The 12,996-nt window shown below is 46.2% G+C and overlaps 1 protein-coding gene across 2 annotated transcripts in view; it reads left to right on the top strand.

Annotated features, from left to right (window-relative positions):
* The window catches only part of DENND11 (DENN domain containing 11), a 49,200-nt gene that overhangs the window by 32,629 nt on the left and 3,575 nt on the right, over positions 1 to 12,996 (top strand). Inside the window, exons 5-9 of one of the 2 annotated variants that reach the window (XM_019031213.4) lie at positions 3,275 to 3,413; positions 4,382 to 4,513; positions 4,646 to 4,796; positions 5,460 to 5,528; positions 6,849 to 12,978. In XM_019031213.4, the coding sequence (XP_018886758.3) occupies positions 3,275 to 3,413; positions 4,382 to 4,513; positions 4,646 to 4,796; positions 5,460 to 5,528; positions 6,849 to 7,044 (687 nt within the window). In that variant the 3' untranslated portion in view covers positions 7,045 to 12,978. Of the gene's footprint in view, positions 1 to 3,274; positions 3,414 to 4,381; positions 4,514 to 4,645; positions 4,797 to 5,459; positions 5,529 to 6,848; positions 12,979 to 12,996 lie in introns of those variants that run through there. The other variant, XM_055346429.2, reaches the window with a different exon arrangement.

The following is a 12,996-nucleotide window of genomic DNA, read 5'->3' as shown; positions in this document are numbered from 1 at the left end:
TGGAAAATAATATATATATATCTTTAAGCTTTTTATTGAAATATAAAACTTTATAGAAGTTCAAAAATCATACGTATATAATTCAATGAATTTTTACAACATGAACACACGTATAAAGAAAAGCTTTAGTCTGAGCACGGCGGCTCATGCCTGTAATCCCAGCACTTTGGGAGGCCAAGGCAGGTGGATCATGAGATCAGGAATTCAAAACCAGCCTAGCCAACATGGTGAAACCCCATCTCTACTAAAAATGGAAAAATTAGCCAGGCATGGTGGCATGCGCCTGTAATCCCAGCTACTTGGGAGGCTGAGGCAGGATAATTGCATGAACCCAGGAGGCGGAGGTTGCAGTGAGCTGAGATAGCGCCACTGCACTCCAGCCTGGGCCACGCAGGGCAAGACTCCCTCTCAAAAAAAAAAAAAAAAAACTTTAAAGAAGTAAGCTTTTAAGGTAGGAGTCAGATATAGGAATGTTTCAGAGGGAAAAAAATAAACTGGAAAGGAAGCAGAGGGAAGAGAAAGACCTCTCTGAGAGGTCCAGATGTGGCTGCTAAATGCTCCCCTTAGGAAAATGGGGGAGTGGGAGAGGGATATAGGGGAGGGGGGCTGGGCCCCGGTAGTGGAGGGCTTCCCTAGTGGCAGGCATGGGTCTATCAGAGCCTGCTATGGAGACTGAACTGACAGTGGTTAGGGAGTAAAAAGAAATTGGAGTGAAAAGAGGATGGAGTATGGACTTGAAAGGTTGGAGGGAAAACATGAAGGTACGCACTGGAGACATCAAGAAATGAGATTTCTCTGTAAAAGCCACAGAGAAACAAGGCTGGAAAAAGGGAAAGAGATTTCAATGAAAGCAGGAGAAATTTCTGTTGCATGTGCAGGTGAGAAGGGGTGAGAAGTCTCTAGAGCTGACCCTTTTAGAAGAAAGGAGGTGGCCCTGTGGGCAGTGCTTCCCTGGCATGGGCCTGGGCACAGGGCCTGAACTACTTGCAGGTCCCAAGAAGGGCCATGTTGCCTCTTACCTGCAGGCCTTTGTATGTGAACATCTTCCCTCAGATTCATCTGTTTTTGTTTGTTTGTTTGTTTGTTTGTTTGTTTGTTTGTTTTGAGACAGTCTCGCATTGTCGCCCAGGCTGGAGGGCAGTGGTGCGATCTCAACTGACTGCAACCTCTGCCTCCCAGATTCAAGCGATTCTTCTGCCTCAGCCTCCCAAGTAGCTGGGATTACGGGCACGCGACACCACACCCAGCTAATTTCTTGTATTTTTAGTAGAGATGGGGTTTCACCATGTTGACCAAGCTGGTCTTGAACTCCTGACCTTGTGATCCACCCACCTCGGCCTCCCAAAGTGCTGGGATTACAGGCATGAGTCACAGCACCCGGCCTCAGATTCATCTTTATGTCGAAGCTTCAACATCACTTCCCCCAGGAAGTCTTTTCTGTCTCTCCTAGAGTGGGATCAGGCACCCTCCAGTTTGCTCCACCAACCCCCATTCTTCTCCTATCATGGCTCTGTCAGGCTGTATTTTAATTGCTTTCTCCCAGTAGCCTATAAAATATACATTGGGCAAGCCTCGCCTGGCCTCTGTGTGGTGGAAGAACAAGTTGGGAGCTTGAAGATAACCAGTGGGAAAGCTGGGAGGAACCGGCGCGTGCTTTGGCACCCTTTCCTATCTGGTTGCTGTTAGACTTTGAAGAGAAATAGCGATTGGAGGGATGCAACCAGCCTTGGTCACTTGGTGCCTCTCCTCATGATTTGGGTTGTGGTGGCAGAAGAGTAGGCATGGGTGGCAAACAGGACATGTTCAGTGCAGGGTCGCCTTTATCCTGGCATGGGGTAGGGGAATGGTATCAGTGCAGGAGTGACGCCTTGGAAAGGGAAATCCTCTCCGGGTAGTGCAGACGCAGCTTCGGAGGGCCCAGGACAGCCCTGGCTTGGACAGGCAGAGTGCAGAGGCTGCCCTGAGGCTCAGGTGTAGGTGCCCCTGAAGGCTGGTGGTTGTTAAACCCTAGCACGCAGCCCGAGAGTCGGTGCCTTTCTCAGAAGTGCTCTTGCCTGCCTCCCTGATGGGTGATGAGCTCTTTCTTCTGGCACTTTGGCATGGAAATGACCTTTCACAAAGCTCACAAGGCCCTGGGTTTGAAGCCTTTCTGTTTTTCAAAGCAACAGTAGTGGCCACCCCATATTGGCTATTTTTATGTGCTATTTCATGTTTTGTCTCAGGCAGTCCTTAAAGTAACCCTACGAGGTAGGTGATGATTCCGTATTTCACAGTTAAGGATAGTGAACCGGAAACATTAGCTAACTTTCCCCAGATCTCCCTGTTAGTAAATGGCAGGGCCAGGATTGGAATTCAGCTCTTCCTGGGATCAGAGCTTATGCTCTTAACCCCTATGATACTCCTTGGCTCAGTGTTCCTAGAAGGCAATTCAGGGGTTGCCAGTTAGTGACAGAAGGAAGAGTGGGGCCAGTTGTGGTGGCTCACACCTGTAATCCCAGCACTTTGGGAGGCCAAGGTGGGCAAATCACTTGAGGTCAGGAGTTCAAAGCCAGCCTGGCCAACATGGTGAAACCCTGTCTGTACTAAAAATACAAAAATTAGCCGGGCATGGTGGTGCATGCCTGTAATTCCAGCTACTTGGGAGGCTGAGGTAGGAAAATCAAACCCAGGAGGTAGAGGTTGCAGTGAGCCAAGATCGCGCCACAGCACTCCAACCTGGGTGACAGAGTGAGTCAGACTCCATCTCAAAAAAAGAAGGAAGAGTGGTCAGAGGTGAACTGCAGCAGGGATTATGCCAGGGGCTCCTTCCTACCTGTGACTTCTGCAGACACCTCACTTTGCACAGTAGCAGCCCCTATAGATTTGGGATCTGACTGGGGACTGTTTGCTCATCATGTTATTACTTAACAGTGCTTAGTAATGTTTTCGAGTTGAGTTTTCTTATTGAAGCAGAATGTGTCTTCAGAGATGCTTTTATTCTGATTTTTTAAAATTTAAATTTAGCTTTGTTTCCTTTGCATTGTTCTCCTGAGTAAAATAATGATCTCTCAACTCAAACATCAGTGTATCAGGGAGCTGTTGTATTATAGAAATCCAGTTTAAAGGTAAGACTTTTAAAGTGAAAAACATCATTGTGTGCGGAAATAAGCATCCTTTAATGTATCTGTTTGGATGGACTTTAAAATTTCAGAGAAGGAGATTAGATACCTTTTGCTATATTTCTAAGAAGCTGTTCCTCACTCTTTCTCCTCCCTATTCCCCTCAATTTTTTCAGATCACACACCCAGCTGGCTGCATGTCTCAGTTTATAAAGTTCTTTGGAGAACAGATCCTCATCCTCTGGAAATTTGCCTTACTTCGAAAGCGCATTTTGATATTTTCTCCCCCACCTGTGGGCGTGGTGTGCTATAGAGGTAACCAGAAGCCAGAGTCAGGAGTGCTGCTTAAATCCCTGGAGCAGAAACTGCTTGAGTTTTTCTGTCACTGACCAAGTTTGGAAGAGCTTGGGCCACGTCCAGGGGATGGGGTTTTAAGCCTGGGAGTGACCTGATTGGCTGTGAACACTGTTGACAATGTAGAAGATGGGTTGGATGACACATCAGTGGCCTGGCCAAAGATTAGGGCTGGATTAAAGCAGAGAAGATGCATTCTAGATGGATTTAAGAGAAACTGGACAAAACTTGTTGTCTGATTGGGTTGTAAAGGTTCTGATGTGTGTGAGGTTGCAGTGGAAGAAGAGTCTAGGATAACAAGGGTGGTGGGGCCACCAGATGGGGGACGGAGGAGGAGCCGGGGGCTGGCTTGATAAGGTTAGTGTGGGATGTGATGAGGGTGTGCTGCCTTGAGACCTTCACAGCAGGGGTGTCTGCCCACCTTGCCTAGCTGGGTCGGGACCTGTGGGCGTTTGAGCTGGAGATAAAGATTTGAGGGTGGTAGATTATTTCTGCACTCATATCCAGGATGGACAGCGTTACCTGGGGAAAGTACACGTGTGGAGGGGTGTTCCAGGCACAGGAAGTGGACCAGAAAGGTGGAAGGACAGAAAGGACTAGGGAGGGACAGGCAGAAGGGGGAACCGGAAGACACAAGGGTTACAGAGGCCAGAGTTCTGACAAGGTCAAATTCTAAGCAAGACCAGCTAGAGAAAGACTGAGAAATGTTTATTGGGTTTGGGAAGCACGTTGTTGACGTCACCTTGAGGGGCAGTTTCTGCCAATGGCACCCCAAAAGGCTTGCCACCTCCAGTCTCCTCAGAACGCCAGGACCACCTGGATCCTGAAGCACCAGATAGCCTGGAGCAGAGGTGTTGAGCTGCAGGCTCCGAGGGAGGAAGGGCTGTGGAGGGGCAGACCCTCCCCGCTCACCTCCTCTGTCCCCACAGTGTACTGCTGCTGCTGCTTGGCCAACGTTTCACTGCCTGGCATCGGGGGCACCATTCCTGAGTCCAAGCCTTTCTTCTACGTGAACGTGGCTGACATCGAGAGCCTGGAGGTAGAGGTGTCCTATGTGGCCTGTGAGTATGGGGCCCTCCCCTCATCTTGCCCTCAGGTCCCAGCCCTGCTCCTCCCAGACACAGGGCTCCTGGGCACCTTGTTTCCCAGTGGGGTCGGGTGGGTTCCCACCTCTCTAACCCCGGGTTCCACAGGCACCACAGAGAAGATATTCGAGGAGAAGCAGGAGCTGTATGATGTCTACGTGGATAACCAGAATGTGAAGACACACCACGACCACCTGCAGCCGCTGCTGAAGATCAACAGTGCTGACAGGGAGAAGTACCGCCGGCTCAATGAGCAGAGGTAGTGGCAGCTAAGGGGAGAACCAGGGGCTCCACCCTCCTCAGGGCAGCTCCAGCATGGGGGTCTCTGCAAAGCCTGTCTTCTGCCCCTTCCCTGACACATTTCTCCCAGTCTCCATGCTGCCTGGGATGGAGATGGAAATGAAGGGAAGCCCCGCAGTAGAAGAGGCCAGGCTCCCTGTATGCTGCCCTGATAGGAGGGGAGTAGATCCACGGTGCTGGTTTCTTTCTTCTCATGGACTTTGGAATCTGTGGAAATTACCTTAGCTGCCAGCTGCTCTCCACGTGACCTTTAGATGTACCTGTGTGTGTGGCTTAGAAGCACCTTGACTGAGCACCTTCATTGTGTTGGTCGCCGTATTAGAAGCTTGCTTATATGTATCTGATGTCATTGTCAATAATCTGGTGATCCTATGAAATAAGTATTATCATCATCATCATCCCCTTCTGATAGACAACTAGGAGATTGTTACTTGCCTAAGATTACCAGGGGCAGAACTGGCCCTGGACCCCAGGGATTTTGAGTCCAAACCCTGTTGATCCCTTTCCTGGCTGGTGCTGCTTCCTGGGAGGTGGTGGCCCATTGAAGATGCCTGGCTGAGGCCTCACCTGTGACTGGGGTCCTGGTACCTGCACCAGAGTCTCACGGTGATCTTCCCAACAGGCAGATGCTGTTGTACTCCCAGGAAGTAGAAGAAGACTACAACCCTTGTGAAGAGGACCTCTTCGTGCTGTGAGTCCTGGGGCCGTGGATGTGGAGTCTCCCTGAGGATCCCTTCGGCACTGAGTGACCTGCATCCCTCCTATGTCTTTCACTGCGGGCCAGGGATGCCGTTTATTGCTGCCAAGGGCACTTAGAGCCGGGCTCCTTACAGAGGCGAACCTGAGCCCTGAAATGCCATTAGGGGGAACCCAGAGGACTTAGGGAAAGAAGCAGGGCCCTTAAGAGCAAACAGGAGTCTTAGTGTTTCTTTCCTTGTTGGGCTTTTACATCAAGGATGTCCACCGCCTGGAAGCTCTGTCTGTCCCTCAGGACTCAGGGACTTCTCATTTCCATTGCCTCCTTTGAATACAGTAGTTCCTTGTGCTGAATATTATGGGGTAATCTGAAATTTTAATTCTTGAATCAAATGAAATCTCTTCACCCTGTAGGTGCAGAAGCCAGGGCCTTTCCACCTCATAGTACTGATTTCATTCCTAGACAGCTGGGTGAAGTAGCCTTCTGTGGCATCAACTGAATTCTCCCAGCTTCCTGTTTGGTCTTCCAGGGGTGAGGTTGTGGTTTGATGTTGAAAACTTAATGTGGGCATTTCTACAAAGGTGTAGCACCTTGATTCTAATAGTGGACTTCCTAAAACCTACATCCTGTTTAGGTGGAAAGTATCTGAGACTTGAGCACAGCCACAGGCTCATCCAGGTATGACATGTGCCACTGTGTCTGAAATTCCTGAGCACCCAGGGCCGCTTCAGGCACCAGGCACTTTGCCGACCTGAGAGCTGTATGGGGCTGGACTGTCTAGTCTAACTAGACAGTGAACGCTGTCCTGAACAGGGCTTGTTTGTTCATAAAGCACTCTAAAGCAGTGACTTTTAAATCTTGATCTGTGCATAATCTCACTCCTCCCAAAGAGTCATCAAGGGAGAGCAAACACCCAAGGGTAACGTTGGCTCACGTTCATTTTGTTGTTGTTGTTGAATGTTTGCTTCCTCCTATGACTAAGCAGAAAGAGAGAAAAGCAGTGTTTGGAGGCCTCTTCTCAGGCTGTGTTTAAACCCAGGTCACTTCCCGCAACAGGAAAATGGATGTTAACAGGCCATCTTGCTTAGAGATTTCCCTAATCACACCATAATTAATGCCAAATGGTTTCCTTGCTAACCTTAGTAGCACTTGAATAATTAACTTTTACTCTTTTCTTCTTTTAAAAGATACCTGCGAATCCACTGAAAAGTACATTAAACAAAACAGTATAGTTTTGGTTCCCCATATGTGGATTATCTGGTGAGCTTTTTATACCCCCCCCTTCCTTTCCTGTGTCTTGTCTTCCAAATGCAGGTTTTTCCTAGAACAAAACAACCGGATATTTCAGACTTTGTTGGAGGTGTCTGCCAGTCAAGACAAAACTCTGACAGCAGAGCATGCCCGGGGCATGGGCCTAGACCCCCAAGGAGACCGGAGCTTTCTCCTGGACCTGCTGGAGGCCTATGGCATTGATGTCATGCTGGTTATCGACAACCCCTGTTGCCCGTAGGAGGAGCCAACAGGACTGGGAGCCGCTTCACGTGGGATGTCAGCAGCCCGGAGTTCACCCCAGGCCCCCAGAGGGCCTCATTTTTTATTAAGTTGACACAAAGGAATATTGTTTATACTTTCCAACAAACATAATTTTTGCAATTTCCTTTCTGCCCTTTTCCCTAGAGATAAGGTGAGATTGCCTTGGTTTTGTGTCCTGCCGTGTTAGGATATTGGAATCTGCCACTTTCTCCCAGAGCTGCTGGTCCTTTGGGCTTGGTCATGGGAGTTGTATCACTAGGAGTAGGCTGAGCCCTAGAAACATTGGGATGGACTGTTCAGAAAGTCTGTGTGGTCTTTGTCCCTTGATGTATTTGAGAATAAGACAACCATCTGTCCCCTGTGGCCTTATATGTTCATCTGCCTAAAGGCAGAAACTAGACCAGATGATCTTTTACGGTGTTTAGTAGTTCTAGGAGTCTGTAGTCTTGGGATCAAATCCCTTTTCTTGTTCATTAGGGCAACTTTATGTCTTCTCTGTTTACTTGAGTAGGGACCACAAAGAGGGAAAAAAGGATGTTTCTGACACCAAATATGAGCTTATCTTATGGTCAGAATGAAAGAGGTTGCTTATCAGTGAGCTGAAAACTAAAATTATAGAATGAAGCCTGGAAACCTTCCTCAAAGTAACTTGATGGTGGCCATGCAATGTAATGTTCCTCTTTGTCTGAACCTTCCTCCTCTTGGGATGAATTGGTGAATTGCTAAGGGCCAATGCTGGCCTTGGAGCTTGCAAGCAAATTAATTTTCCAGTTTAGTCTCTTAAGGGTTCAATAATGCTCTTGGAGTAAGTTGGGTATTTTTAAAGGCTGAAGTTTGGGCTACCGGAGGATAGAGCAATTGAAGTTCGAGCAGGATGGAGAAGCCACTCTAAGTCTCTTCATCTGGACACGAGTTCTCTGGAGGCATTAGCAGCAGCACCTCTGGGTCAACACAGATTTACTGGATTCCAAAATCTAGCAAGGATCTGAGCTGGTTAACGCAGAGGGTGGAGCACGATGCTAACAAGACGGTTTATCATTTTGGACCCTCACAAACACCCTTCTCTTTAGCAGAGGTGACATTCCTTAGGCTAAATAATTGGATCCAGGGACATAACAGATTTGTGGAGAGAAAATGTGGCAGTGCCTTCACCCGGGACAGTGGTCAGGAAGCCCTGAGCATCCCTGATGGATTTATCCATCCTCTTCTGAAGTGCTCTGCTCTAGGCTGGGTCCTGTTGCCACCTGCCTGTTCTCTGGTTGGCTTTTGCAGGAGGGCAGCTTACGTGTTTGTCAACCAGTTAGAAAGCCAGTTCCTGTGGGTCGAGTTTAGGCCTTTTTGGCCATAGTTGAGAATTTTGACTTGGGATACTGGGTTGTTGGTGACAAATAATGTCTTCCTTTTCCCCCTTCCCGCCTGGCTCGGTTATGGGAATAGCCGTCAGTGCATCCATGTCTGTGACCAACACCCAGCCAGACTAACATACACAGCAGGGAGAAATAACATTCAAATGGTGGTTCACACATCTCATCTCAAGATAAGGTTCTTAGGGTTCACTGCTTTATTCAAAAGTGTTTTCACTGTAGCTCCTTCATATGGAATATCAAAACTGAAGAAATTCACATGTGGAAATGCAAATAGACATTGATTAATCAAGGTAGCATCTTTATGTAAATATATAAATAAGTTTGGGCATTGAAATGTAAACTGTACAGCTAATAGACTTTTCTCCTCTGCAATGTGGGTTGCTGTCATTTCAGTAATGTGTATGTTTACAAAAGAAAAAAAAATCTGTGTTTCGAGGTTGAAGCCTCACCTTTTATTCTCCTTTACATGCAACCCTCTCCTCTTGCCTCTCAAGGGTTGAGGTGTCCTTTCTATCAAGTAATGGTTACTTTTCGTGGTATCCTGAGGTTCAGGGTGTTTTAAGCTGGGGGTAGGTGGTTAGAGGCAGGAGTAGAAGTGAAAGGAAAGGTCTGATTCTCCTAGAGGACACAAGAAGACCTCCTTTTTCTGGAATTAGGGAATCTGCTGGAAGGAGCTGTTTGAGGCATTTCTGCTCTGAGCCTTCTATATGCAAACACTGCAGTTTTAACTGCAAGCTCAGAAGTGCTGGTGTAAACGTAGCAGGGTGAGAATGAAGTTCCTGTTTTTTCCTTTGAATGGTGAGTCAGGGCTTCTGGGTTCCCTTAACTTTGTGCTTGTCTCGGTAGCTTTCTGTCTCACATCTCCACGTGTCCACCCTCCTGCTCATGCAGAGGGCCAGGGTATGGGTGGCTCCAGAGGAGAATGTGCCAGTGAGGCAGTGCCATGTTTCAGGTCATAGGGGCCTTGGGCTCAGCTGACCCCAATGCAGAACTTCTCCCTTTAAGAGAAATTCCAATAAATTGGTCCTTCCCTACCTTGCCAGCTTCTTCATAGGACCAGAAATCTTGTGCAGAGCCTCTGCTTGGCTGAACAGCGTGTGCTTTCTCTCTTCAGTTACTTCTGCCACTGTTGAGCATCCTCAGAGTATGTCTTGCCTGGGCTATGAAGTGGAGCCTGTGGCCTCGGAAATCACCTTTCGAAGCCTTGCTCTGTGCCAGATTCTGCTCCCCAACATGACAAATTAACAGGCACAACCCAGGATCCTTTGCTACCAGTTCTCTACTAGGGAATTCCACAGTGGCAGCAGAAGCTAGGAGCCGTGTGGACCTGCTTTTCTGCCAGTCTTGAAATATTTTCTGAGAAACCATCTGCTTTTGTTCAGAAGAAAGTGCTGAACATCGTTCACAGACTTCTAGGTCTGTAAGCTCTTTAGGGGCGGGCATTATGATTACCACTGACCACTGGCCGCCTGGAGGAGGGTTGGATACCTGTGGTGTGACACCTTCTGCCACCATCTCCTGCCGGGCCTCAGCCCTCACCTGCCTGAGCAGGCCTAGTTCTCCTGTGAAGCTGTCAGCCTGATCTCATGCCACACTGTGAAATGAACTATGTGCCAGTTTGGAAATAATTGCTGACCTGAGATGCTGGCTGGGCTGCCCTATTGTTCCTGAATAAGTCAGAAGAAATTCCAGGTGGGAGTAGAATTCAGGTTTGGGGCTCGTTGTTATCCATGTAAAATATGACAAAGGCCTGTTCAAGAGGGTATTTTGAATTCTGTAGGCTCAGCAGATGATACTACCCAGCCTTTGGGAAAATGTCCAGTTGGCCCCTGGCTTAGGACTCTCCACAAGGAGTTTGAAATGGTAGGGCTTATCCCCTACCAGACTAAAAGTATGGCCCAAATTATGTGTTTAGAATTTGCTTGGCCTTTAAACATGAACCATTCCCTATGCCTGGTAGAGACCATTCCAGTGTCAGTGTCCCACCTGGGACCTGTACAGTCCTCAGTAAATTATGATTGCAATGAATTAGAAGGCTTTTGCCTTCCATATCCATCATCCATTATAGCATCTGTGCTTCCATCTGGTTAGGGGGAGGGAAGCTGAAATCATTGATGTATCAATAGAAGTAATTTGGCATAGGAAGTTGCATCTATAACTTACCTTGTTTTGTTCCACTTTAAAGTCAAGAGAAGAAAGTTAAGATAGCACACAGGTGCACATGCTTCCAGATGCCACATGTGAACATTTGTTGATCATGTGACTACCGATGACACTTTAGCTAGAAGATAAATTAAATCTTAGCTAAATCATTGTTTTTCCTTCTGGTGGCTATGAGGATGAATTTGCTCTCAGTCTTGATGCACTGAAAGCCCTTCAAACACAGTAAAAGATGAAATCACTCATCTTTAAACGGAGGCCTTCAGGGAAGCTTTTGTAAAGGACAATAATGAATTAGGCTTTCAGTTTTAGGACATCAACCCTCCGAGAAGAGGCAGAGACCCGAGGGACCATTTATTTCCCTTTGAAACTGCATAGCCCAGGGAATGGATTGAGATGCTTTCTCCAGACCCTGTATAGGTCAACCTTGCAGAGGTAAAGGAGGAGGGGCAGGTGGATGAATAAAATAGGATAATGCTCAGCTTGGCAGTGGACTTGCCTTAGTGTGATGACAGGTCTAACATGGGCAAGACAATTAGAATGGGGACCAATATGCCAGGCATGGGCTTTTATCTCCCTAGTAGATCCCAAGCTAGTAGGCTTGGATTCTGCCAAATGGCCAGCCCTCCTGTCTTCTCCCCGTACCTTGTAGTTAGACCGAGGTGAGAATCCTGCTGACCCCAGTCCCGTCCCCTCTCATTTCAGGAAAACCCTTTTGCGATTCAGGTAGGGGGAGAGGAGGAGTTAAGGGCTCCATTTACTCCCAAGTCATGGATTTTTAATATTCCATTTTTATTACTAATATACCTCTCTTCCTAGAAGCTACTGGAGTATTGAGTGTTGTGGGAAAAGGCTAACTGTGAATTAAGTTAATGTTTTTCTTATAAGAAATGGAAGTTTATTTTTTTATTGATATTACTATGTGATGAACTGAGTATGCATATACTGAAATGGAAGGAAATTTTAAAACTATTATTCTAGAAGAAATGGGCAGTTTTGTAATTTGGTGGTGACTGAGACCCCATAGAAGTTTTACTATGTAAATAATTTGGAGAGTGAATAAGGAGATTGTGCTATGAAATCCTGACAGCGCTCTTTAGGAGGCAGACTTGACAGTCCTAGGAAGGTTGACATAAAAATACCAACCTTCAGTAAAGCTCTAGTACAAAAAAGGGTAAATGTCATCATTCTTATTTTTAGGCCTCTTTCTTGAGAGAGGTGGGAGTGGGAGGTAGTGTTATAACTGGCACTTTAATTTGTTTTTGGAACTAGAATTTAGGGGCAGTTGGATGAAATTGCAAATTTAGAAGGGGAATAAGAATTTTCTAGTGCTATATAAAGAAATGATGATGGAGACAAAAGCCTTGCTTTCCTCTTTTTAGAATTTATTTTCGATTTTTAGCATACTGTAGGGCTTTTAGAGCTAATATGATCTAAATTCAGAAAATTTAATTTTCATAGTAGGCCAGGTGTGAATTACTTATGTTTGCTATAGAATGCTTATTTAGACTAACAATAAATTTACTTTGCTTTCTAAGGCCAGTCAGCGAATGTGGGGATGAGGCAGGATGTTTTAAATGAGCCAGAGATGATCCACAAAGTGAACAGTCGACACAGAGGTCTTTGAGTTGGATGGTTGCAAATATATTGACATTAGAGTGAAAACTCCTTCCTTTGGGTAAACTAAAGAAAGATAAAGTATACTAAAAAATTTTAGGATGGTGTTCTACAAAAAAAAGTTTGGGTCTAACGTGTCCACAAAGACTGTCAAGTGAAGAATGGTGGAGATTCTTGGTGTTTGAGCAGCCAACCTGGATGAGTGACTTCAGGGACAGAGCAGAGGAAAGCAAAATGAATTTCCTTTATTTACCCAAAACTTGTTGACTGAATTTTTGTATAGGTCCGGGAAAATAAGCCTAAACAAATAGTTGTAGCCTTAGAAAAACTGTTTTCCCATTTCTTTCTGAGTTAGAATCAGCATAGCCTCCCTGTCGCCTTAAATGTAAAAATCCTATTTTGATTAATACCCCAGCCTAAGAGTTATAGCAATACGAGAGACTGAATCTATTTTTGTTTCGGGTCTTTACCTCATATTATGAAATTAGTAAGACACTTCATAAATTTTGCCCTGAATACTGGTGTGCCCAGGTATGCCGTGCTCTCTCTCTGTTTCCAGTGGTGGTAATTTTAAGGCCTAAAGAAAGCTGGGGTTAATCCTGAAGCTAAAAGTAAATGTTTCTTGAATTGATTTTGTTCTGTGGTACAAATAACATCTATGAATATCATATCTGTATATATCTGAACCAAGTTGTGTGCAGAGAGGTTGATATAACTATATTTACAGAAAATGATTTTTACAATTAAAGTTCACATTTTAACATGAACGTGCGTGCTGCAATCCC

This window comes from Gorilla gorilla, chromosome 6, assembly GCF_029281585.2.
Source record: "Gorilla gorilla gorilla isolate KB3781 chromosome 6, NHGRI_mGorGor1-v2.1_pri, whole genome shotgun sequence".
In the NCBI taxonomy this organism is placed as follows: Eukaryota; Metazoa; Chordata; class Mammalia; order Primates; family Hominidae; genus Gorilla; species Gorilla gorilla.
This window is presented reverse-complemented; position numbering and strand designations above follow the sequence as displayed.